This window comes from Brettanomyces bruxellensis, chromosome 9 (genome assembly GCF_011074885.1).
Source record: "Brettanomyces bruxellensis chromosome 9, complete sequence".
NCBI classification, from domain to species: Eukaryota; Fungi; Ascomycota; class Pichiomycetes; order Pichiales; family Pichiaceae; genus Brettanomyces; species Brettanomyces bruxellensis.
In genome coordinates, this window is record NC_054690.1 from 1,813,195 (window position 1) to 1,838,470 (window position 25,276).

The following is a 25,276-nucleotide window of genomic DNA, read 5'->3' on the forward strand; positions in this document are numbered from 1 at the left end:
TTATACAACGTTAGTTAGCATCTATAATATTGATCAGCTCCTACAATATCCATAGATAACATCACTAAATTAAACAGTAATCTCGTTGTATATAAAAAAAGTAATTCAATAGTTGCCGGTTCACATACAATAGCCTATATTCAACATTGTCCAATATACAATGTTAAAGAGCCATATAGAGTGTTTATGTGTATAGTAACTATGATTACTCACAATATCAATAATTCGACATGTGGCTGTTGATGCAAATATCAACTATAAAATGTTAAGCGATCTATAGACATTAGCCTATGTATATCCACTCTCCCATAGCTCGCATACAAAGAAGCAGATGTACATTAATTATGCAGAAAAGCATGTATACGGTTGTTATGTAAAATTAACGTATGTATATACAATAAATTATGCTTATATACAGTAGTATATACAGTAAATGATGCCATGCCTATTTACAGTATCACCCGCGACAACAAGCGTGCAAAAATATTGGATGCAAAATGTTTCCACATTTACGCAAAAAGGTTGGATGCAAACTTGAAAAATATTCGATCAACTTCCTGCAAACAAATTCGATCAACCTTCCACCTGCATGCGGCCCCTGCGGTCGACGACGTGCTGGCAGCGGCCGCAGAGCTCGGTGCCCTCATCGCGGGTGAATTTCCAGCACCGCGGGCACTTGAGCCTGTCACTAGGCACGAGGCTGATGGAGCAGTGGCCGAGACCAGCAATGTCGGCGTGGGCGTCGCGGTAGTCGTACCGCGGGTGAGCGGGAGGTTGCCCGTTAAGCACAAACCTGGACACGAGCAGGTAGTCGGCGAGGTAGGAGTTGTATTTTTTCAAGAAGGCAAAAAGTTCGCCCTCGGGGTCGGCGGTGACGTAGGCGGCGGTCTCGAGAGAGTTGCGGACGGCCCGGTCTCTCCGGGTGGCGGTGTCGGTGAGGGCCCGGATGCGATCGCGAAGCGCGAGGAGCCGGGTGAAGTCGGCCTCTAGGTCCGGGCGGCGGTACGCGGTGGGCACCGGGTGCCAGCCCGCGATGAAGGGCGAGGCGACCCCGCGCGTGAGGAAGGCCGGGGAGGCAGTCCAGACTTCCTGGGCCAGCATAGGCAAAATTGGGCCCAGCACGCTGACCAGGGTCCTGAGAACCTCGGCAAGCACAGCCTGAGTTGCGAGCCTACGGGGTGAATCAACTGCATCTGTGTAAAGGCAGTCTTTTTTAATGTCAAAATACAGTGCAGACAAGACGTTGTTGACGAAAAAATTAGTTTCTTTCACCACGCGCGCGAAGTTGTAGTCCCGGTAGCACTGCGAGGCGGTCTGCTCGAGGGCCTGGAGCCGGGAGAGCGTGTAGCGGTCGAGGGGATCGAGCGCGTAGCCTCCAAGGGGATCACCCGCGTAGCCTCCAAGGGGATCACCCGCGTAGCCTCCAAGGGGATCACCCGCGTAGCCTCCAAGGGGATCACCCGCGTAGCCTCCAAGGGGATCGGCCGCGGGATCGCGGTGGGCGGAGCCGCCGAAGCCGTGCAAATTGCCGAGCATGAACCGGAAAGTGAATCTAAATTTTTTCAAGTTTTCCGCGACGTGGCCGAGCACGGTGGGGCCGACAGTGACGTCGGAGGAGTAGTCGGACTGCGAGACCCAGAGCCGGAGTCCGTCGACGCCGAGCGCAGGGATCCCGCGCTGCTTGTTGCCGTCGAGAATCTCCGCGGGGGCAATTGTGTTGCCGAGGGATTTCGACATTTTGTCGCCTTTTTCATCGAGGGTGAAACCGTGGGTGATGACATTGTGATATGGGAGTGTAGGGAGGGCAATTTTGGTCGATGAAACAGGGGGAGATGTACTGGTTAATTTATTTGCAGTATATGGGGAGGTTGATTTTTCTGAATTTGAAGCTGATTTTTCTAAATTGGTTGAAGCAGTTGAGCTTTGTAAATTTGATGTTGATTTTTCTAAATTGGTTGAAGCAGTTGAGCTTGCTAAATTAGGTGAACCGTCAGAAATAATTGGTTTATCTAAAATATTTGATTTTCCTAAAATATCTGACTTTTCTAATCCCCCCTTCTCTACTTTTTCCGGATCCCAGCTCCCCACGGCAGTTAGTACGGACGACTGGAACCACCCGCGATGCTGGTCCGAGCCCTCGAGGTAGACGTCCGCGAGGTAGCCGCGGCTGACGGCCTGGTCGAGAATCCCCTCACGCCGGAGATAGTCGCGAACGACTGTCCAGCTGGAGCCCGAGTCGAACCACACGTCCATGGTGTCGCGGCCCTTGGTGTATTGAGCGGGGTCCCCGGTGAAGCCCGCAGGCAGCCACCGGGCCATCGCGGGGCCGTCCTCGGGGGCAAACCACGCGTCGACGTCCTCGGCCGCAATGATCTCGGCCGCCCGCGCTATCACCCCGCTGCTCATCAGCGGCTCCCCTGTGTCCCGCCGGTACAGCACCGGGATGGGCACGCCCCACGACCTCTGCCGCGAAATACACCACTCATCGCGATTCGCGATAAAAGACGTCAATCGCCGCAGTCCGCGGGGGGGCCAAAATTTCACCCGGCCGGTGAGCGCGTCGATCGTCCGTGCCTTGATCTGCGACACGTCGATAAACCACTGCGGCGTGGCACGAATCACAACTGGTTTTTTGGACCGCCAGTCGTATGGGTACGAGTGCACGTAGTGGTTGTCCACGTGGAAACACATGCCGAGGGCCCGGGCCCGGTCAATCATGCGGTCGTTTCCCCTGGTGAGCACCTTGAGGCCGGCCATGTCCCGGAGGGGGCCCGGTAGGTCCGCGGTGAACCGGCCCCGGGCATCCACCGGGGAGTACGGGGCGATGCCGTGCCGCCGGCACACAAGGTAGTCGTCCTGGCCGTGGCCGGGCGCCGTGTGCACAAGGCCCGTGCCCGTGCCTGCCGTCACGTGCGACCCGTGCAAGAAGGGCATCTCCGTGGGGGAGCCTACTGTTTCCGTTGCCCCGACCCCACCTCCCACCAACGGGTTCACGTACCGGCTGCCCAAAATATCGCGGCCCGCGAACTCCACGCCCAGCTCCCGGAGCCCGGGCTTCAGCTGCCGGACCGCGTCCAGGCAGCTCGACGCGACGATCATCACGCCGTCCTCGTCCGACTCCACCAGTGTGTACCTCAAATTTTCGTTGATGCAGATGGCTTTGTTGGAGGCCAATGTCCAGGGGGTTGAAGTCCACACCAAAGCTGAGATGGGTTCAAGTTGATGAGTTGATTTATTTTCTTCACTTGAGTTTCCTTCACTTAATTTTCTTTCACTTAATTCATCATGTTCATTTAATTTATCATGTTCATGTAAGTTTCCCTCACATAATTTATCATGTTTATTTAATTTATCCTTTTCAGATAAGACTCCCACACTTGATTTATTCTTTCCACATAATTTATCATTTTCAGGTAAGTCTCCCTCATTTAATTTATCCCCTCCATTTAAGTTATCTCCCTCACTTAATTTATCTCCCTCTCTCCCCCTCTCAATCCATCCCCCGCCTTCTCAACCCACTCCCTCAAAGCCCCACTCAATCGCACGACCGGAAATTTCACGTACGCCGCCCGCGAAACGTGCTCGTGGTACTCCAACTCCCCCTCCGCCAATGCAGTCGCGTTCTCGCAGCTCCAGTAAACCGGTTTCTCCTGCCGGTGGATCAACCCCCGCTCGAACAGCCGCCCGAACACCTTCAGCTGGTCCACCACGAACCCCCGGCTCAGCGTCAGGTACGGGTGCGCGAAATCCCCCAGGATCCCGAGCCGCTCGAACGACTCCGCCTGCTTCTTCTGCGTCGCCTGCGCGTGCTTCCGCGACTCCCTGATGATCTCGAGCGGGCCCATATGCCGCCCGCGAAGTCCCGTGAGCTCCGCCCTCAGCCTAGCCGCCTCCCCCTGGTCCGCCTCCCGCTCGGCCGCCGCGATCTTCACCTTCAGCCGCCTCTCCGCCTTGCGCTTCTCCCGCTCGTGCCGCTCCAACATCTTTAATTCGATCGGCAACCCGTGGCAGTCCCACCCGGGCCGGTAAAACACCTTCTTACCCCGCAGTAGCTCGTACCGCAAAATTATGTCCTTAAGCACCTTGTTCAGCGCGTGCCCGATGTGGATGTCCCCGTTCGCGTACGGCGGGCCGTCGTGCAAAATAAACAAATTGCTCAATTTCCCGTCCTTGAGTGGTTTCTCAATATTCCACTTGTACAATTCGCTCGTCGTCTGCGGCAAAAGTTTCTCCTCGATCAGTTTTCGGTTCGACCGGTTGGCAAAATCGCACTTCGGGAGATGTACCGTCCGGGAGTACTTGTGGGTCATTTCGGCAAACTTGCCTGCTGCAGTGCTGTTTTTCATCCTGCTCAGCCAAAAAAGCCTGCAGGGACTCACTCTTGTATGCAGAGCGGCTCTTTTTATTGCAGCCCTCGTTTCATTTACGCGAAACATCGCTATCTTCAGCCCTGGTTACAATTGCAGTATTTGTTAATTCTGCAGACGGAGAAAAGCATATAAACGGAGAAAGAGTCCGACGATAATTTTCTCGAACTTCCCCAGAATAATTTACAAGATTCTTAATTTTTCAGCGAGAATTGATAAAAAAACAATCCTAAAATAAATAGGCAGGAAGAAAATATCGAAATGGGTAAATAATAATTCTCGGTGAGTTGTGAGTTATGAATTGCCTGTGATTTGCGAATATGAAGTTATCAGTATTTTCTTGGGAGTCAGAAAGTTATAATGGTATCAATGATTCCTTGTGGTTTGGGAAGTTATAAAGTATCAATTACTTTTTGTTAAGTTCTGGGAGGACTTGCTCGATTTATTTATTTGTCCATATGATTGAAATGCCATCTTCGCGAATTCTACATCCTCTATGAATTTCTGACTTTTCTCTGCTCAGCTTTTTCTTTATCTGTGATTTCTCCAATAAACTTCTCCGTACTAATTTTAACCAGATTTTGATTTTTCGAATTATTTGAATCACCACTCAATTCTTCGCACCTTCCATTCAATTTCTTCGCACCATTTCCATTCATTTCCTCACTCCATTTCCATTCAATTTTCTTCCAGTACACATTCTTCGCTCAATTCCCATTCAATTTTCCCTATTCAATTTTTTCATTTCTTCATTTTCATTTTCATTTTCATTTTCATCTTCATTTTCACTTTTTCATTCTTCATTTTAGCATCTCCGAGTCCCCTCCATACCCCATCGCAATGTCTATCCCCTCGGAGACCGCATCAACTACAAGCTCGCATCTCTCCGGCAACCAGCCAGACCTCCCCATCCCAATTACTGGGGCCAGGAAAAGAAGAAGAAGCTCTTTCCTGGACTACGGAGGACCCAACTCGATCAACAACTTTGCATCTTCGCTCAAGCGATCCGTCAACTACCTCTCATCCTCATTGGGCAGCATTGGTCACGACGCTACTGGCGACGCCGACGCGTCCATTGACGGCATCCAGGGCCGTTCTCCCGTGTCCCTGGCCTCCCCCGGTGTCCCTGTCACCGCGGAGACCCCTCTTCTCGCCGGGGGACCGCAGAAATCCCCGGCAAGCTACATCCCGGCGACGGAAACAGCCGTTTTGCACGATTCCATGCCTCACCGCCTCGCCCGCGTGCGATCCCCGCTCACGAAAACGGTCCCCGAGGCCCCGGAGGCCTCAGAGGCTGTTCCTACAAAATCCACCCCGCTGCAGACCATCTTCAACAGCATAAACGTGCTCATTGGGTTGGGAATCCTCTCCGTACCGCTTGGATTCCACATGGCCGGCTGGATCCCAGGCATGGTCTGCCTCCTGCTCGCCGCCTGCAGCACCCAGTACACCGCGGTGCTCCTCGGGCGCATTTTGCACCGCGTCGAAAGCGTCCGCACCTACCAGGACATCGCCGTGTACGTCTATGGGCGTTCGGTTGGATACTTCATCTTGCTAACTTTCTCGCTCGACTTGTACGGCGCGGGCGTTTCGATGATCATCCTTTTCGCCGACTCCTTCAGTGCGTTGATCCCCTCGCTTTCGCCAACGATGCTCAAGCTCCTGCTCTGTACCGCCCTCCTCTTCCTTAACCTCATGCCCTTGAGGTTCCTCTCCTTCCTCTCACTTTCCGGTATCGTGTGTACCACCATGACCTTCATCCTAATCGTGTGCAGCGGCCTCTGGAAAGCCTCCCAGCCCGGCTCCTTGCTGCACCCAATGCCGACCAACCTCTTCCCGACCAGCTTCCTCGATTTCTGCTTCTCGCTTGGCTTGTTCTTGGCGCCTTGGGGTGGGCACGCTACCTTCCCAGAGATCTTCTCCGACCAGCAGAACGAGTCCAAGTTCCCCCGCTGCATGAGCATCACCTTCTCCTTTTGCTACGTCATCAATGCTCTAACCGGTATCGTCGGCTTCCTCATGTTCGGCTACTCCATCGACTCTGAGGTCACGAGAAACATCCTCCTCACCGCCGGCTACCCTGCCTCCATCAAGAACGCCATCGTCATCATGATGGGTGTCCTTCCTCTCTCCAAGTTACCCCTAGTTTGCCGGCCCATAGTCACTGCTGCAGACAAGTTTGTGGCTTCTCCTTCCCGCTCCAAGTGCTCGCTCCCTCGCAAGTTCCTCAACAGGATTATTGTCAGTACTGTTTACCTAGCCTCCGCACTTGTTATCACAAGCTTTGGTAAGGTGATGTCTCTCCTAGGTTCTGCTATTTGCTTTACTGTTTGCATCACTTTGCCCGTGCTATTCTACCTAAATGTCTTCAAAAATGAGATCACCGCAACCCACAGGACCATTTTATATTTAATATTGGTTGTCTCTGTTACCTGCACCATTTTTGGTTCTGTCAGTGCCCTTATAAAGTAAATGTGGGAATGGAAATCATCTCGCTACTTATACTTCTGCATGAATTTTTAAAAAAAAGGGGACTCCCGGATTTTTCCAAAAAAGGAAAGGGATCATTTTTATGACCTTTGATACGTGTGCATTATAAATATCATGGCGATAACCTAATTACTCAAATATAGACCGTTTTTTCCCCCTCTCTGTTAATGTTATTCAACTAAGTTCTACTCTCTGTAGTAAAAATTCATAATGCTCGACCTCGGATTGCCCATTTCTCCTCGAAGTGAGGCAGAGTTGGCGAAAGTCTGGTAAGTTGTAATTCTCATCAATGATACCATGAGATTTAACTAACTTGGTTTCCATTGAAGGCTATTAGCTACTCTTGGATCGAGGTATTCAAGAAAAGTCGGAAGAAGTACAATCAACAAGATTTCCATACCCAGGGTATGCGGAGAGCTAATTAACATCCAAGACACCAAACTAATCCCTTTGAGAACAGCTTCCAATCTCATGCTTGGCTCAGTCATGATCTACAAAAGCCAGACGGATTACACTTATAAAGAAGCTGTTCAAGTTGATGCTCAATTAAGAAGAAGCATGTCATTTTTGAATAATTCTGCGGTCCTTAATGGCATATATTGTGTTAATGAGAAATCTCTTGATTTACTAAGAGATGATCCTTTATTCGACCTTGGAATGGACTTTAACCGCCAAAGTACTCCATTCTTGCATAGTCTTACTCCCCAGGTTGGCGATTTTCAGCCCTCATCCTCTGTTATCAGAGAATTGACACCAGATGAGTCCAATTCAGAAGATTTATTAGTGAATATGGACTTTTCGTTTGCTGAAGATGGAAATATAGTTGATCCAAGTCCACCCAGGGGTGCAGGCTTGGACGAAAATATCAGTGAGCAGGAAATAAACCTTAGTTTAGGCAACGCGTTGAATGAGGAAATTACATTGGAATCCCCAATAACTGCAAAATCAAATAATGCTCAGGTAGTGGAATCTGCAACAACTGGAAGAAGTAATCTGCAAAGTAGGTTGAATAATAATGTTGAACTGTCACTTGAATCGAGGCATAGGCATAAGATGATAAAAATGAAGTATGACGGAAAAATTATGATCAGCATGAACGAGTTGAAGAAATATCGTGAACAATACTTAGGCAGTTCGTTAGAAATTCAGGAAAAGCGCAGAAGAATTGATGAGCATGCGTTTTCGAGCATCTTTAGCACCTTTACTGATCGAATTAAATTTCATAAACAGCAAAGCAATCCGCCTAAGCTGAGAAGGTCATCAACAGCATCCTCAATTGAGCAAGCTAGAAGAAGAAGAAGCTCGAGTGTCTCATCTGTGGAAAATGCAAGGAGATTTAGATTAGAGCAGCAATCGGATCCAATTGGCGATGAGCTTGCACTTGAAATGCCTGCAGAAGACGAAAATGATACTGTTTTGCAGTTGGATTTTGAGGCTGATGATGCATTTATGGACATAGATATCGATGAAAGTATGTCGAAAGAAGACATATCGACCAAGAAAGTGCAATTGTTGAAAATCATTGAGAGTAAGATGCAGGAAAAGAGTGATAACGAGGATTCATTAGCGTTCGTTGATGTGTGTCCTGTAGAATCCACAAAAAGGTCGGATGCCGCAGTTTTGTTTCATCGATTACTACATCTCGAGCAGGATGGATCGGTTTCTGTTGATTTTTTGGATGTTTCTGGAAGCATGAATAAGTGGAATCCATTAGAGCCAGAAAGCATATCGATTAGATTGAGATAAAGTGAGGGGCCGGGAAAAATGAAATTAGAAAAAAAAAAAAAAAAAAAAAATTGGATCGCGTCAACAACTGAAAAATTAAACACATGAATGAGTCCGTCCAACTTCCATACAAGTAATAATTTTTTGACATGGGTAAATATTTTTGACCTTGGTCTTGTAACTTAAAGTACAGCTTGGCAAGTGAACGCGTATCGTGCATAACTTTCTTTTGTGATTCTCTGTGTTTTACTAGGCATCATCAGTACTCGAAAATGGCAGAATTAAATCCTACAAGCTGGACGTGTTCTTCCAACAATGCATTATATGTTTCAATAGCAGAGCCTAAAGGAGCATTCACATTCAAGCCAAAATTCACGTATCCGATATTTGGGGAGGCGGAGCAGATATTTGGATACAAGGATCTTCGTATGGATCTTGCGTTTGATTGTAAATCCTTAAAGCCGTTCTTCAATTACAGATATTCGTCCAAGATGTCCGAAAACGTTAAAGACATCAAAGAGCAGATACTTCCATTTTTGGCTGAGAAGGGCAAGGATGTTGTCTTCAAAGATGAGGGGAAATGGTTGGATAGCATCGATGATGAGAAGTTTAGTATTCCCGGCGACTGTGTTGAGGAATACAAAATAAGAAGTGATGTGTTGAACACGTACAAGGTGTTTAAATTCAATATTGCAAAGAGCAAGGAGGGCCTCAAGCTTCATAGGAGGATGCAGGTGTTTGTTCTTCTGTACATTGAAGCAGGATCTTACATTGATGACAAGGATCCGGCCTGGGACATATACTGCATCTACAAATGTCCCAAAGATGGCTCTAAGGAGACGTTTATTGGTTTTACAACAACGTATTCTTACTGGAAATACCCGGGTCATTTGATATACGATGCCACAGATAGTTTGAATGTGAGATACAGGCAGAAAATCTCCCAGTTCATAATCCTGCCTCCATTCCAATCGAAACGACACGGACAGCATTTGTATGAGGCAGTGGTGAATGACTGGCTTAAGGATAGCAGTGTTGAAGAAATAACGGTGGAGGATCCAAGTGAGGCTTTTGATGATTTGAGGGACAGGTGTGACATGGAGAGGCTTCTTTTCCAGCATCACTTCTTAAAGTCTTTAGACAAACTACCGGTTACAGCCGAATGGATCGAAAATGTTAGAAAGCAGGAAAAGATGGAGAAGCGGCAGTTTGCAAGATGCGTTGAGATGGGACTTTTGTATTTGCTCAATGAGCAGCAGAAGACCATGAAGCCGTCTGGAATTGATGGGCTCTCGCAGAAAGAAATCAGAAAGCTTATAAAGGCAAGGCTTTACAAAAAGAATAGGGATGCATTGGCTGACCTTGAAAAAAGCGATATGCAGGACAAACTCCAAACTGCGTACCAGAGGATCAGAGATGATTACATGCGTATTCTTTCAAGTGTAAGAAACACGCAAAAAAACAGATTGAGTTTGTCAAAAAGAGCAGGAACCGAAGTTGATGCCGGGGAGAGCAAGAAGGCTAAAGCGGAATAATGTGTGTATATATATGTGGTGAATGTATAGCTAATAGCGGTCCAATATCAAATGTATATTATTATATCAACCGAGGTCGCCTGACTGGTGATCTTCCTGGTATTTCCTTTGCGTGTCTTATCTGTCTTGGGATGGTCTAGAGAGATAAGCAGAGCGTTGCTTGTTAGTGCATGCTTGTCTCGGCAAGTTTTTCAAGGGTCTTTTTTTTTTCTGCCGTCGACGAGCAAGCACGGCCTGATAGATTAGGAAAACGCGGGTTACCGTATTGAGACGCGACAGCAGCCAGAATTCCGGCTGATTGTATTGAGCAATGAGGTAGGAATGGGGTTGCGTTGGGGTGAAATATGCGAAATCTAGTCAAGCATTGGACAAAATTGAAGAGGGTAACTGCAAGTTTTCAATGGGTCGAATCATGTTGGCAGAATATAGTCAGAACTTTATATTAGTTCGCAGATGCAAAAGGTCCACGTAGAAAGTCTGGGAATTTTTTTTCGATAGTTTGCAGCTGCGAACCCACATGCACATAATGTCAATATCTTCCCAAAGCGGTAAAATTGAATTCTCGAAAGGAGCGAATTATCAATAGAGCGAGGAGAAAGTTGCTTGGAGATTTTTCTTTCACCCAAAGATCAATCCGACCAGGCGGTGATTGAATTCATGAGTTTTGCATTATCTTGAGTTTGTTCGACTTTTGCGTTGCCCATTATCCGTTTTGTTATTGAGTTGAAACCTTAAATTGCTCTTTCTCGATTTGCCATATAGGCATTTTACCCCGGAATTGGTGAAATATAAAATTACCTGTACATACAGCGCTTAAAATAACTTCTCTACGTTAATATCTGAAACACACGCCGGGTCGTCCCTGCATTTGTCAAAATAATGCTGCATTGCGATCAAATAGAGCTCTAAGACATATAATGAAGGCACATGTCAGATTACATTCACTTGTGAGCGGGGAGGGGTCTGAAAACAGACGTATTGAGGAAAAAGCCAAAAGTGAATAAGAAAGAAAATTTTAGGTTTTTTGTGTTTTTTCTGCATTATCTAATCTATTATGTACGGGCAGTTCGCATTACCTTCTCTCCGATTCTACTTCCATTATTTATTTGCCGTGAGCAACAAATATCTTATTATTCCCGAACATCTAATGCCTGATATTTCTATTATTCCCGTAACTCTGATTTTTCCTGTTCCTTTCTGTGGCTATTGTCACTCGCTGCCTAAGGCTTTGAACACCGATAATAATGCTTTGACTATATAATTTTTTTTTGGTTTTTAATTTTATTTTTTTTTTTCTTCCTTGCCTCACCTGCCTCCTTCCCCCTGCGTGTTTCCAATCCCAGCGGTTTTTTTCCGTATCATCTGTAAGCTGGCTGATGCATCATCCATCCTTCCTTCCTTCATCATCCTTACTTTTCTTTTCCAGGTGTTTGCAGTTTTTTTCTATTTGCCGTCCATATTTCTAACTCCGGTCCGCTGTTCGTCTAAACAATTAAGCACCGCCTAAATTTCCCGTCCGCAAGAAGTACACGTGAAAAAAGCAGCAAGTGAAAGACAAAGTTGCATACAGCCATCGAATTATTACACAGTACAAGCATCTTTTTACCCAATTGCCTTCAGAAGAGAATCAGCAGGTACCTTGATTTATTTAACAGCACACTAAAATGATGCAAAGAACATATTCAATGAGGAAATCGAGGGCACCAACAGCCTCAGAACTGGCCAACCCTCCTCCTCCACCTTCGAAGTCTAAGAAGAGCTTTTTCGGTTCCGGATCGATCAGCTCGATCATCCGCAGGCAGGCAGCCGGCTCGTTCGGTCCGGAAATGTCGAGGAAGCTCGCACAGTTGATAAAAATCGAAAAAAGCTTGGAGAAAAGCATGGAAGTTGTGGCCAATGAGAGAAGACTGGTTGCCAAGCAGCTCTCTCTCTGGGGAGAAGACAACGATGATGACGTTTCGGACGTCACCGACAAGTTGGGCGTGCTCCTGTACGAATTGGGCGAGTTGGAGGACCAATTCATCGACAAGTACGATCTTTACAGGATTACTTTGAAGTCCATCCGGGATATCGAGTCTTCTGTGCAGCCCTCGAGGAACAGAAAGCAGAAGATCACCGATGAGATTGCCCACCTCAAGTACAAGGACCCTCAATCGCCTAAAATCCCCGTCTTGGAGCAGGAATTGGTCCGTGCAGAGGCAGAATCGCTTGTTGCCGAGGCCCAGTTGTCCAACATCACCAGAGAAAAGTTGAAGGCCGCCTATTTGTACCAGTGCGACTCCTTGCGTGAGTTTGCCGAGAAGGAAGCTTTGATTGCCGGATACGGAAAGGCCCTCTTGGAGCTTCTAGACGATGCTCCTGTTACACCCGGTGAAACTAGGGCTGCCTACGATGGTTACGAAGCCTCAAAGCAGATCATCATGGATTGTGAAAATGCCCTTGCAACGTGGACTTTGGACAATTCTTACGTTAAGCAGCCTACTCTATCCTTGAGCCATGATGAGGTGTATGCTGCTGCAGAACAGGATGGTGATGAAGCTGCTGCTGCTCCAGTAGATGGTGAAAATGCAGATGCTGCTCCTGAACCTGAGGATGCTGCTCCTGAAACTGAGGATGCTGCAGTTGACGCGTCAAAAACTGAAGCCTGAATAAAGCCTGGATGAATGCGCCACAGCCCGTGTGACGTGCATCGCGTTTCTATTTATCCTACCATGTTTTGTGTTTTTTTATTTGTTACCGTTGTCTTTTACGATGCCCGGACAAGCTTCTTCTTTTACTCTATTTTACTCACTTTCCGGGCCTCCTCTCCCCTTTTGCCGTTGTCGTTGTTTTACTAGTTGCATTTATCACGTGTTGCCACGCTTTCTTTGTTGTTTTATCTCTCAATTCTGCCTTGCTTTTCTTGCCGTACTCTCGGGTTTCCGCTTCTCACTACTGGACGTTTAGCAGCCAAAAAAAAAAAAAAAAAAAGCATTCTTGAGTAAATAGGAAATCAATTGAAATAAGAGTTGTTGTTGTTGTTTCTATTTGTTAGCCTATCTAGCTATGTAGAAGAAATTGTTATCTATCTCTCCATGATCCTTAAACCTTTCTTTTCCGGATCACCTTCCTGCCTTTCGCACCACTTGTTTCCCCTCTAACCGATTTTCTTTTATGTTCAGAGGCTATTCTTGCACCAATTGACTCTTTTTCATCTTCCTCCTTCTTTTCTGCTGGGGCATCATTCAGCTTCTTATTCTCCTCAGGTGTGTGACCGTTCAATGATGATGTCTTGTCAAAGTATATGAAGGCGAATAGTGTAAGAATTGCCGCAATTAGGAATTTCACAATCATTCCTTGGGCAGGGGTCGCAAGCTCGCTTTCTGTGGCATCAGCTAGTTGCCCTGCTGAATTTGCTATGCTTTCACTCATATCACGTGCTAAGAATGTTTTTATGGTGGTTGTACTTGTGGAAATACTCTTGATAAAGTGAATCAATTGACTGGGAGTGGGATCTTGTCAGATTTAGGACAGAACCTTTTTTCCTCCCCCCATTTTTTTCGCGTTTTCATCTCCGTCTCTGGCTTCTCGTTCGACCTCCGCCCCGGTATATTTTATCTCTTTTACGAATTCACATTAATAGCAGCATTACTACAATCAAGCACACCATTCAGATTCACCGGCGTCGATTCAATAAATGGCTTCTCTGTATCCATAGAGTTGTCTTGTGCTTTTTTTTTCATCCATTATGAGCCCGGTAAAACTAGCGTTTCAAAAGTTTACTTATTCAACTAGAGCACGAAGTTCAATGTTTTCCAAATTTGATCCGTTAAAGGACCCTCTCATCTTGGTCGCATCAATCGGAAATCCGTCACCCCAATATGACAATACAAGACATTCCGTCGGCCATTTTATGCTTGAAAGATACTGCTATAAGAGGGGATATACTTCACCTTTAGAAATAGGGCCCTATACTTTCAAGATAAAGTCCAATCCAGACTGTTTTATGTTCTATCACAACAAGGGGTTCATGAATGAAAGTGGCAAGAACTTGTGTGAGCCTTGGAACGAGTTCCGAAGATTTGCCACGCAGAAAGGAAGAAATCCGGTTCTTGTTGTTCTTTCCGATGAACTAGATAAAGATATGGGTAAATTGCAGATTCGAATACAAAATTCGTCTGCTAGGGGCCATAATGGGCTTAAATCTATCCAGAACGTCATTGGAAAGGGATTCACAAGTATTAAAATTGGCATAGGAAGAAATTACCCTGGGGGTGGAAAAGACAGTGATTCGGTTTCGAAGTATGTGCTTGGGAAGTTTACTTTTAAAGAGTTTTATACTTTGAAGACGCAGGTCCTGCTTGCGTTAACAAATGTTTTCAATGTTATGCAAACTGGTGCGTACATATACAACATTCAAAAGGGCTAGAGCTCCTGGCAATCCATTCCCTTACATTAGATGCAAATGGTTATTCCGCTTATATATAAACAATTGCATAATCTTATTCATATTCACCGTTAATTTTGTAATGTCATCGATTCGTATTTCGTGTAATACCCTTTCATGATGCAAATGCTATCTTTCATAATGTGCATCTATATCGTCCAATTCGCTCGTACCGCATCCATACACCGAATACTCTAGGTTCTTGTTTTTTCTTGTTTTTCCAATTATATCATGGGGTAATCGAGCAGAATCGAGCATCACGGATTTAACGTTTACCTTCCTGGATTCTCGACATGCCATATTTCAAGCACTGCCAAAGCCAACGTTATCCCGCTTCATTTTGCCCTTCGAATGTTTCATACGCTCCAATTCTAATATGTCTACAATAAGGGCAGTACATTCTATCGTAGAGGATGGAGTCGTCCTCTCCAAACTTCATATTTCAAGGTATTGCTTGCGGAAATCTGCACCTTCTGTTCTGAAATGCACACAGCGTGCTCAGATGGGCTATAGAAACATACATACAGTGCCAAAATTCGGCATCGGGCAGTGTTCAGTAAATTTTCAGCAAGTCCGATTCAATTCAACCTCACCTTTTAACTCCCAGCATCCAGAGTATCCGGGTCCAGGTCCATCGATATCATCAACAGAAAGAGGAAGACTTCGCCTCGAGTACTTGATGGTTGAATTAGAAGAAAGACCAGAACTTAAAAAGGATGTTTACAACTTCATGGAGCTTCTCTTGTCCATTATCCAGGTGCATTTCAGGCAAAATGAGCAATCACCACTAGTTTCAAAGATGCCGGTGAGTGCACAGCATGTGATTGTGCTCTTTAGATTGATGTGGAATGCTGAAATTAACGCCAAGTGGAGGGAGGTGGTGCAGAAAATGGATAATGATCATTTGCCCGTCTATATGTCCGATCTATGCCTAGTCGGCGACTATGTTCTCCACATGCTCAGTTAGGCAGGCTTCCTCTTCATCCCTACATCGCAGAGTATCGCATCTACTGATTCTAGTCAACTCTTCTCACTACATCTCCTCTTCTGACTTGTCTCTATTCATCATCTATTTATATTTATTCATAATTTCACGCGAACGGCCGCCGTCAGCGCTTTCCTCCTTCTGTATACGGAAGGCTGAAAAAATGTAAAGAGCAAACGATTTATACACCTTAACAGAACTTCCATCTGTATCCACACTTCTCACATGTGCAGAATGTCGTGAGCGGCTCATCGGCCGAACGCGTCTGCATTTGGTAGTAGCTCACCTCCCTTTGTTTGCATCTACCGCAAACAAATCTATCGGTAACGGCTCTTTTTTGAACGGCTCCCTGGGCCTCAAACAAATTCTTCTGATGCATATCGGCCATTTCTTTCTTCAACGACTCCGGTGCAAGCTCCTGGTTCGTCATATAGACAAATCGTGATGCCTTTAGCTCTCGGCTGAGAATCTTCTCCCGAAGCTCCGGGTTCTTCTTGTTCCGAAGATTCATAATCAAAGATCTAGTCTTGTTACGATACTTGTCGTCAATCTTACCCTTGTGCATCTCAAATGCACATTTTTCCACCTCCTTCGCAACCCCCACTATATCATCCGGCTGTGCAGTTGATCCCATTGCCAAGGCAGTGTACAAACCCGAGATACATCCGTTTCTCGTCGAGTTGTCGTAGAAATTAATTTTCACTCCATCATTTGCTGGATTTCTTCTCTTTGTCGATACAAACTTCTCCTTGCTCTTTTGTTCATTATTCTCCTCGTTTTTCACACTTTCCACTTTCACGCTCTTGTCTTCCGAGGCATGGCTCTGGGCCGCTTGCTTCTGATGCTTTTTTCTTTTCTCTTTGAAAACTTCATCTTTCCATGACTTGATAATTTTTTTCACCAGAGCTGAAACTGCCGGATCTGAGTTCGATCTAAGTCTGTTCACCGCAATTCCCACTTTTGTCTTTCTCAAAAACTTCTCGGTCGGCACCACTTTCTCCTTAAGAACTTCCAAGAGCTGTATTAAAGTTTTAGTGTCTTTGGTCTTCTGCAGGTTCGCCACAATCGTAGTTGCTTCACTAATTTCCATTTTTTTGTTTTTCCTTCTTCCTCCGTTCTTTAATATATTACACACTGCTTCCGCTTATTTATGTACCTAAATTCTGTATCTTGCAATGATTTTTAAAGTAACGTGTGCGATCGTCTCTGTTAGCGAAACTTTGAGATTCATTATTGTCTATCTGTCTCTGGGGAAAGCGTTGTTTTTTTTTCTCTCCCTTTTTTCCCCCTTTTCGCTTTCATCCTTATTATGAAATTTTCGCACTTTTCATTCAGGTCGTCTGAGCGTTTTGAGTTTTGGTGTACTGATGTAGTCAACCCTATCACTTGTGCTTTTAAAGCCAACCAAAAGCTTTTTCGGCTCAAAATGTTTCCTAGTTCGCTCAGATATCATATCTGAGCACTTTTGTTCGCCCATAGCAAAAGCAAATATGTTAAATGCTTGTAACATTACTTTCTTTGGGCTTCTACTAGGAAAAGTATGCGGAAAGTAGGTGGTCTTCGTCTGGTGTATGGGTGTGTCACCCTCGATGATTATTCTTGATCGTCAAATTTTGATCAATTATTCTTCCACAAGCACTAATGCACTGAATGAGATTCCCAAAGCAGTTCACATTTACCCCGGCTTATTAGTTGGCACGGTGTATTTTTGGCACGGTCTACGGGAATTCCAGTCACATGGACAATTGCAGATGAGCAAAGTGATATATATTACAAGTATACCCTATGACAAAACAGAAGAGCAAGTTCTTGATATAGCCAAGTCTGTAGGCCCAGTTGTGTCATCAAAACTATTATTTGACCGGGAAACCGGAAAATCAAGAGGGGTATGCTTAGTGGAGTATCCTGATTATGAAACGGCGTCAAGTGCAGTGCGAAACTTGAACAATTTTCCAGTTAGTGGAGGAGATGGATCGAAAGGAGGAGTGATGCGAAGATATTTAAAATGCAATTTCGCTAGTGAATCTACAATAATCCGGCTGTTAAATGGAGAAGGTTGGAATGGCGGACGAGGTTATGGGGGTGAGAACAGTGGGGACTCTAGATATGAGCTTGAAAGGGAAATTCCACCACTTCCAGCCGGTGTTAATGTAATGGATAGTAGTATGGATGGCCTAAATGCGGCGATATATCAAGCTTTGGCAAACATCAATGAGCCCAGAATGAAGAATTTGGTGAGGGATGCTAAGGTGATGTCTGATGACAATCCGGAATTGATGGGGGTGTTACTGGAGACACATCCACAGCTCATTTATGCTTTGGTGCAGAGTGCCATGCTGCTCAATCTGGCTTCACCTGCCAAAATAAAGGAGTTATTGGCTGAACAAGTTGTTGAGAAGGCGAACCTAGAAAATCCGGCTGCAGAAAGTACGGATAATGTGAAAGAGCAAGCACCTGAAGCCAAAGAGTCCAAAAAAACTTCTTCTGATGCTTCAGATGAGCAGGTACTTACAGATGAGCAGAAGAATGTGATTAAGGCGATTTGCACGATGTCTGAAGAAGAGATCAAGAAATCAGTGACTGATCCACAGCAGCAAAAACTCTACCTCGAGATTAAGAACAGGTATTCGAGCACGAATTTGTGAATTGAGCACTGATGTGTGAGTCGGTTTATAATGGAAGATTGTTGGAATAGTATTAGAGGATTGTTGGAAAATAGATTGGGAAAATTAGAAAAGTTTTAGAAGTATCGGAAGAATATTAGATTCAAGATAAATTCACTACCACGGTCAGTTTGAGTCCGGATAAAATTACAGTTATAGGCATATGAATCGCAGAATGTTGGATGGTTTGACAATTCGTCGCCATTTCGAGACTGTGGTAACTAAATACATGCAGCTCGGATTGTATAATAAAATTATTTCCTAGTTGTTGGCGGCTGATGCCTACATTTGTTAGATCTTATATGTGGTGTTCTTATTGTATGTTAGTCTCTGCGTACTAAATTGTAGAGTGGGAAAAATATGGTGTGGAGATGTGTATGCTGAGGCGGGTGTGCGAATCAGAACTGTAGGAACCACACGAAAAATACGCGGTACGCAGGTTTATATGATTGCTTAGGTTTCCGATGGTACTAGCTAGCATAGTTGAATCATCTATTGTTCGAACTTTGTTCTTTTTCTTTGTAATGGATTGTTGCTTTTGGTTTTTGTTTGGAGCTCGTACTATTTTGTGCTGTCATCTGTCATAGTGGGAACTTTCGCCAGTTAATTTTTTATTTTTCAAACGAGTGATTGATTCATTTTTGTTGTTTATTTCCTCGGATTTTTTCACCTCAGCACTTGTTTTTTTTTCGCCCCCCACCAGATGCATTATTGCCATAATATAATAATATCCAATAGTATCCAATAGCATCGAGTTTGCTGCCTAAAAACAGTGGATGCACATTTGGAAGTACTTTTGGAATATTTTTGGAAGTAAATTTAACGTTAGTGTATCGCCAAACATTATTTTCGATAACCACAAATTACAAATGCCACCTTACCGAATAAGTACCTGAGCACATGCTGAACAAATTCACCTGCTTGGTTTGCTCTTGTGGGCATTACCATAAACAGAGCCAATAAATTAAGCTCGCCCATAAACCTGAGCTTGCCGGACTCCCACTCTTTGTAGATCTGTAGTATGCGCGAAAAAAAAATTTTCACTGGCTTTGTTTTCTCTGTTATCGTCGGCTTTGGGCCCTAGGCGTGAAAATGTATTAAGTAAGGATTTTTTTTTTTTTTTGCCCGCCCTTGACTATATCTATATCACTCGTCCGCTTATTGTCAGGCAGGGCATACTGGATAATGCAGAAGAGTCGCTGGTCGCAGAGGCTCGCCGTAGTTTTTTCCTTCTGTTTCCTTTCTTCTTTCTTACCCACAATTTTTACCCCTTTTCTGACGCATTCACAATTTTTTTTTTTTTTTTCGATGAATTTGAATTTTGTCCATCCTATTATTATCGCACAGAGTCGTGCTGGATTTGTATTTTTCGTTTTGATCTCGATTCCTTCCTCCTTGTTGCATGTTCACTTTTTTTCACAACGATCAATAAATACCAGCGTTAGCATTCTTCGTGACACTTGATCCAGCACATTCTCGAGAGCGCATATACAGGGTGCTTTGAGACATCAAAACGACTGAATAATCAGATTGCTGAACAACAAACAAACAGACACACCACAGGCAAGTTTATTTTGAGTCGGCAAAGGCATACCACACCAGAACAAACAGGTCAGGAGGTGAACAGTCAAGCCAGCAGGATTGCATTTTTTTTATTTTTGTGATTGCAGTTGGAATAAAAGCGGCTTGGGTGAATCTTTTCATTTATAGACACCGTACGCATCAATTCGATAGCTGCACAGGACAAGCGATTACAACGCAGCAGGATAGCATAGCACGCACTTAGAGAGAACGCCCCGTGGCACAGTCATTCATTCGCGTGCCGGTGTTGCTAAATAGACACGCTAGAGACAGTTGATTGAACATCGAGTTCATTATTTAACGAGCTATACCAGACATAGCACAGGATACAACGCATCGAAGTCGTTTGCCGCACGCCACGAATAGTCGTCTGCAGCAGTTGACGACCCGCTAGTATTATCTTTGTTCTTTCTTCTTTTTCTTTCCTCTTTTCTTCTTCTTCTTCCCTTTCCACTAATACACACGCAACCATACAGGCAAACTAACGAACCTGTCGCAGGATGAATTTCAGAAACACTTCGCAAGGTGCATCGATGGCGTTCAACTCGAAGCCGCCGTCCAACGGGTTCCTACCCTACGGCGGATACGCCGGGTACGGTGGAAGACCCGGTGGCCCCACCGGGCACTCGCACGTGGGAGGCGGCATGGCCCCCGGTAGTCGTACCGCGGTCGGCGGTGGCCCACCGGGCAGCTCCTCCAGTACCGTCACACCGGGCTCCACAAACAGCTCCTGCGTGCTCTACCTCGGAGCCATCCCCTATAACTGGGATGTCGAGGTCATCAAGAGCGTCGTCTGTGGCTCGGGCCCCGTCGTTGACGTCCGCTGCATGATGGACAACGCGTCCAAAAACAAGGGATTCTGCTTTGTGGAGTACTCCTCGGCCGAGGCAGCATCAAAGGCTCTCTCGGTACTCTCGCGGATCAAGATCGAGGGCCGCAAGAAGCTGCGAATCGAGCTCTCAAAGGAGGGCCTCCGGAACCCGGTGCCGGGCCAGAAACCGGAGTTGCATCTCAGCCGGAATTTCCTGCCTTCAAACGTGATTATCCCCCGCGAGATGCTGCTGCAGGCACCGGATACAGATCTCAATGCCGGGATCTCGAGCATGGGTTCGGGACTCCCGGGGTCCAAGAGCACGAGTGCGTCGTCAGCCGAGATTGCATCCATTATGGCGTCCAGCAAGCAGGTGAAGAAGATGGTTGGCCAGATGATCGCCAACGGCATGGACATGAACCAGATCGCGTCTGTGGTGCGTCAGCTGGCCAGCGGGGGAGGGCCTGGTGCGGGTGAGCCGCCGCAGATCCCAGCAGCCCCGGTGGACGGTTCGGTCGCCCCGGACGAGTCCCGTGGCCCCCGCGGCCCTCGGCAGTCGCACCAGGACCAGCTTGCCACGCTCTCCATGGCCTCCCGGTACCTGCCGGTGCCCCAGCAGGCGGCCGCCGCCCCGGGCCAGCTAGGCAACCCCGGCAACCCGGGCAACCCGGACCCCCAGGCCATCTACGCCAAGGACAAAGTGTCGCAGACACTCGCCGCCATCCCGCCCAACGTGCTCATCGAGCTGCTGGCCAAGTTGAAGCTTGTTTTGAGCGGCCCCACGCCCAACTACCAGCAGGCCGCCGCGATCTTGCACGACAACCCCAAGCTGGCTGCTGCTGCTGCCCAGTCCTTGCTTCTTATGGGGATCATTGATCTGAATGTGATCAACGAGACATTAGCTGGGCGGACCGTTGGAAATGTTGGTAATGCTAATGTTGGTAATTCCAATGTTGGTAATGCTAATGTGGCTAATGTGGCTAATGTTGCTAATGTTGGTACTGTTGGCAATGCTACTGTTGGCAATGTTGCTAATGCTAATGTTGGCAATACTAATAATTCCAATGTTGCTAATGCCATTAATGCTAATGCAAATCCAAACCCCCCTTACTCCCAACTCACTGCCCACCCAGACTGGCTCTCCTTGCCACAGCATACCGTCAACAAGTTGATGGCAATCAGCGACCAAGAGGCAAACTTGATCGTCCAGGTGCTCAAGTTGTCCCCCCAGCAAATCGCAAACTTGCCGGACAACGAACGCAATATGGCAAACCAGATCAGATCCCAGTACTTGTGACCTGCCGCCATTTAATCTTCTTCTTAATATAAGCTTCGCCTTGAAACTTTTTACTTTTTCTTGTCTCGTTCCAACTCCGCTAAATTTCTTTCTTTTCTCCCTCGTCTTTTATGCGTTCATGATGGTTCGGCTTTGCTCATCTTTTTACTTTTTTTTTACCCTTTTTTTTATCCTCTGTCCGTCTTTACTTAAGGGCCAATCCTTACATGTCTTTATAAATTTTTCTTCATACCGCCTCATTAAGTTACGTCTTTTGTCTTCCTACATGTTTCCGTACTTGTAAATGGCTGTGCTTCACCTTGTTTGTATTTTTTTTAAATCACTGCATGTATTATTTTTCTTTTAACTTGTCACCCTTTTTTCTTTAACTTATCAACATCCTTCCTTTTCTCTTCTTCTCCTTTGCTCTTCTTCTCCTTTGCTCTTCTTCTCCTTTTCTCTTTTTCTCTTTTTCTCTTTTTCTCTTTTTCTCTTTTTCTCCTTTTTTTTTCCTTTCCCTTTTCTCTTTCTCTCCTTTTTTCCTCCCTTTTCCTCCCTTTTCTACTTCCTTCTTCTAGACATAATGACCCTCCGCAGAAGAAAATCTCCCGTCAACGAAATAATGGACGATTTCTTCTTCCCAGAAAAAAATACCTACTCCTATTTGGCACCAGCAAAAAAGAACCGCTTGGAAAGAATCCTTCTCCCGTTTCTATCGCTTCTTCATTTAATTCAAAAATTGTTTCCCTCATCCTGGAAATTTAATCTTCATCTGAATCCCTACCGCACACTTCGGCAAAAGTTAAAACTGAGAAATGCATACGCCTCTATCAGAAGAAATGTGTTCAAAGATCCTCGGTACAACTATGCCGCCTACATCGATCAGTTTCAGGATACAGAGAATCAGGATAATGCCGATTCTTGGGAAACTAGCTTGACAAACCATTCTGACCGCAGTGCTAATGATATACAGGATTCTAGCTCATTCTATGAAGATTATAATTCATTTCTAGCCGATACCACTCCTGGTCACGAAACTGAAACAGACCGCTTTCCCGCCGGAAGAAGAAATCCCTACCTCTTTCATTCGATCTTCAACTCTCACTTTTTTCGTGGAATAAGTTTAAAGCCACTTGCAGATACAAGTTTGGAAATGGTCTGCAATTTTCAAGATATTTTTCAGTACGATCACATTCGGATCGCCGCGTGATTTTTCTCAAGCTATTGGTTAAATGGTGTATATGTATTAAATGCATTTTTTCTGAACCTCTCAGGAAAGATCATGCGGCATTTGATAAGCACTATAAGGTAAATTCATTAGCTGTATGTTCTCTAGCATTATAAAATTAAAGCATTGATTCAATTCTGCCAACAATTTTAACTCAAATTGTAAAAATATGAGTTACCGTTCAAAACTGCAAGGATTCGCATCCAGATACCGTTTCCCTAGAGAGCTCTTCACCGCCACATATTTTGGGATTGCCTGTTAGAGCGCGGCTGCACAGCCACTTCTAGAAACTTCCACGCGTACAAACTTTTTCTTGACCGTTTTTCAGGAACATCTTCACTTTGCCGATCTGTCGCACCACCTATTATTAGAGGAAGAGATTATATGGTCATTTCCGTTGGGACCGTTAGTAGCATGCACGCTCTATCAAATAGTCATGCGTACTACTTAGTTGTCGATTTGCCTACATGTTGTTTTTTTTGGCTTTGATAAGCAGCATGTCTGTGGGGTATATTGTTGGCAGATAGACAGCTTATATTTACGACATTCTAAGATGTTCCATTTGGAGTACTTGGTGCGCATTTTGTTCCGGAAGAGTCCTGATAACAGGAAAGCTAGAAAAAGGAAGTGATGCCCCAAAATGCACCACCCGTAAATAATTATTTTTTTCCCACCCTCTACCTTCCCGAATCATATAAATGTGGAGCGATTAAGATTTCGCTCTTCGCCCCGTTCCTCATAGGAGATAACATTTTGTTATCACTTACTTATCTTTTTCTTTTTTTGTAATTTGTCTGCAACAATCGCAGTTTAACAGCTATGAGTGATACTAATAACAATATGGCAGGTTCTGGAGATGGAGGAGCAAACTTTGGGGCTGGATTAGGTGCTTCCTCCATGGGATCTGGACCCGCTAATAATGACAATACCAATAATAATGATAATACCAATAATAGTGATAATTATAGTGATAATACCAATTATAGTGATAATTCCAATAATGCCAACGGCAACACAAACAACGGCCCAGCCAATTCTGGCGACGCAGCAAGCAACAATCAGATGCCACAGCCTAGAATGTTCACATTTACTACAGATGGACCTGTGAATGGAGCAGATCAGAATGGAAGTCCGCTTGGTGCCTTTTTCAGGAATATGATGGCGGTAATCCATGCAGGTGCACCCCCGGAAAAGAAGAAGAGGCACTTCACAAAAGATGCCTTGAAGCAGTTGAAGCCTGTGCGTTTGTCTGAGCTGCCCGATAACGATGTTGACAGGAGGTGTTCGATCTGCTTTGAGCCGTTTGACGAGTACAATCCAGCACAGTGTTCACACACAGCCTCTGGAGCTTCAATGGATGCCAATAATGTAAGTAATGGTCATAAATCTGTCAAGCTACCGGAGATGATGGGTGGGTATGAGGTTGAAGATCCGCCTATCGAGTTTCCTGCAGATCCAACGGCTGTTAGAGAGCATTCGTACAGCGTTTCGGACGAGGATTCTGTTAAAAAGCAGATGGAGAAGGACGTGCCGGCACAGGTGCCGAAAACGGACAAGAATGCACACTATGCAGTTAAATTGCCGCAGTGTGAGCATGTTTTCGGCCGGTCATGCATCGTGGAGTGGTTGAAATCGAACATCTCGTGTCCTCTGTGCAGGCGTGAGGTTGTCCCGGAGATGTCCGAGGAAAATAGCACCGGAAACGGTGAGCTTTTGGTGTTTTATCCAATCGCGCTCACAGAAGTGTTTGTTCCTGTTGATTGGACCGGTCCCCAGGGCACAGGTTACAGAATAGATGATCCGCCTGTCAATTTCCCCGCTGAAGGAGAAGGCTCCTCCACAGGAAGAGTGGCTGGTCCTCCTCCTCCAAATGCCAATGGAAATGCTGGTAATAATGGCAGTACAGCAGGCCAAAACCAGCCCAATGCCCAGCCGGGCTTCCAGTGAGCTAGCCTCGTCTCATTGCCGATCTTGGTGCCATGAATATTATATAAAGAGGGGTGGTCAGCTTCTCGCAGCTGCTGCGTTTTCTTTCCGTTCTTTGCTTAGCATTTGGAGTGTTTTTACTCCCACCATTCTTGCATGTTTTACGTTTATTTACTGTGTAACAGATGTTTACTATAGAATGCATATATCTAATTGATGATTAATAACTTCTCGTATATAAAGATTACTAACTTTTCTTATAT

The 25,276-nt window shown here is 45.6% G+C and overlaps 13 protein-coding genes across 13 annotated transcripts; 10 read left to right on the forward strand and 3 right to left on the reverse strand.

The window, feature by feature from the left end:
• Window positions 1-573: 573 nt before the first annotated feature.
• On the reverse strand, window positions 574-4,346 carry BRETT_002640 (uncharacterized protein; the record flags this gene model as incomplete). The annotated part of the gene is made up of 2 exons (XM_041281162.1): window positions 574-3,487; window positions 3,520-4,346. 2 exons carry the CDS (start codon window positions 4,344-4,346, stop codon window positions 574-576), a joined length of 3,741 nt encoding a protein of 1,246 aa, XP_041138953.1.
• Window positions 4,347-5,207: 861 nt separating this feature from the next.
• On the forward strand, window positions 5,208-6,839 carry BRETT_002641 (uncharacterized protein; the record flags this gene model as incomplete). Its single annotated transcript, XM_041281163.1, has 1 exon — window positions 5,208-6,839. The coding sequence occupies one exon, from the start codon at window positions 5,208-5,210 to the stop codon at window positions 6,837-6,839; it is 1,632 nt and encodes a 543-aa protein (XP_041138954.1).
• A 489-nt stretch (window positions 6,840-7,328) lies between these two features.
• On the forward strand, window positions 7,329-8,603 carry BRETT_002642 (uncharacterized protein; the record flags this gene model as incomplete). Its single annotated transcript, XM_041281164.1, has 1 exon — window positions 7,329-8,603. The coding sequence occupies one exon, from the start codon at window positions 7,329-7,331 to the stop codon at window positions 8,601-8,603; it is 1,275 nt and encodes a 424-aa protein (XP_041138955.1).
• A 251-nt stretch (window positions 8,604-8,854) lies between these two features.
• Window positions 8,855-10,117, forward strand: BRETT_002643 (uncharacterized protein; the record flags this gene model as incomplete). Its single annotated transcript, XM_041281165.1, has 1 exon — window positions 8,855-10,117. One exon carries the CDS (start codon window positions 8,855-8,857, stop codon window positions 10,115-10,117), a length of 1,263 nt encoding a protein of 420 aa, XP_041138956.1.
• Window positions 10,118-11,781: 1,664 nt separating this feature from the next.
• LSP1 (lipid-binding protein) lies at window positions 11,782-12,765 on the forward strand (the record flags this gene model as incomplete). Its single annotated transcript, XM_041281166.1, has 1 exon — window positions 11,782-12,765. One exon carries the CDS (start codon window positions 11,782-11,784, stop codon window positions 12,763-12,765), a length of 984 nt encoding a protein of 327 aa, XP_041138957.1.
• Window positions 12,766-13,198: 433 nt separating this feature from the next.
• BRETT_002645 (uncharacterized protein) lies at window positions 13,199-13,528 on the reverse strand (the record flags this gene model as incomplete). Its single annotated transcript, XM_041281167.1, has 1 exon — window positions 13,199-13,528. One exon carries the CDS (start codon window positions 13,526-13,528, stop codon window positions 13,199-13,201), a length of 330 nt encoding a protein of 109 aa, XP_041138958.1.
• A 316-nt stretch (window positions 13,529-13,844) lies between these two features.
• Window positions 13,845-14,525, forward strand: BRETT_002646 (uncharacterized protein; the record flags this gene model as incomplete). Its single annotated transcript, XM_041281168.1, has 1 exon — window positions 13,845-14,525. The coding sequence occupies one exon, from the start codon at window positions 13,845-13,847 to the stop codon at window positions 14,523-14,525; it is 681 nt and encodes a 226-aa protein (XP_041138959.1).
• Window positions 14,526-15,045: 520 nt separating this feature from the next.
• BRETT_002647 (uncharacterized protein) lies at window positions 15,046-15,510 on the forward strand (the record flags this gene model as incomplete). Its single annotated transcript, XM_041281169.1, has 1 exon — window positions 15,046-15,510. The coding sequence occupies one exon, from the start codon at window positions 15,046-15,048 to the stop codon at window positions 15,508-15,510; it is 465 nt and encodes a 154-aa protein (XP_041138960.1).
• A 208-nt stretch (window positions 15,511-15,718) lies between these two features.
• BRETT_002648 (uncharacterized protein) lies at window positions 15,719-16,618 on the reverse strand (the record flags this gene model as incomplete). Its single annotated transcript, XM_041281170.1, has 1 exon — window positions 15,719-16,618. The coding sequence occupies one exon, from the start codon at window positions 16,616-16,618 to the stop codon at window positions 15,719-15,721; it is 900 nt and encodes a 299-aa protein (XP_041138961.1).
• Window positions 16,619-17,099: 481 nt separating this feature from the next.
• BRETT_002649 (uncharacterized protein) lies at window positions 17,100-18,173 on the forward strand (the record flags this gene model as incomplete). Its single annotated transcript, XM_041281171.1, has 1 exon — window positions 17,100-18,173. The coding sequence occupies one exon, from the start codon at window positions 17,100-17,102 to the stop codon at window positions 18,171-18,173; it is 1,074 nt and encodes a 357-aa protein (XP_041138962.1).
• A 2,099-nt stretch (window positions 18,174-20,272) lies between these two features.
• BRETT_002650 (uncharacterized protein) lies at window positions 20,273-21,880 on the forward strand (the record flags this gene model as incomplete). The annotated part of the gene is made up of 1 exon (XM_041281172.1): window positions 20,273-21,880. One exon carries the CDS (start codon window positions 20,273-20,275, stop codon window positions 21,878-21,880), a length of 1,608 nt encoding a protein of 535 aa, XP_041138963.1.
• A 562-nt stretch (window positions 21,881-22,442) lies between these two features.
• Window positions 22,443-23,069, forward strand: BRETT_002651 (uncharacterized protein; the record flags this gene model as incomplete). The annotated part of the gene is made up of 1 exon (XM_041281173.1): window positions 22,443-23,069. One exon carries the CDS (start codon window positions 22,443-22,445, stop codon window positions 23,067-23,069), a length of 627 nt encoding a protein of 208 aa, XP_041138964.1.
• Window positions 23,070-23,906: 837 nt separating this feature from the next.
• BRETT_002652 (uncharacterized protein) lies at window positions 23,907-25,034 on the forward strand (the record flags this gene model as incomplete). Its single annotated transcript, XM_041281174.1, has 1 exon — window positions 23,907-25,034. One exon carries the CDS (start codon window positions 23,907-23,909, stop codon window positions 25,032-25,034), a length of 1,128 nt encoding a protein of 375 aa, XP_041138965.1.
• Between the last annotated feature and the right edge of the window lie 242 nt (window positions 25,035-25,276).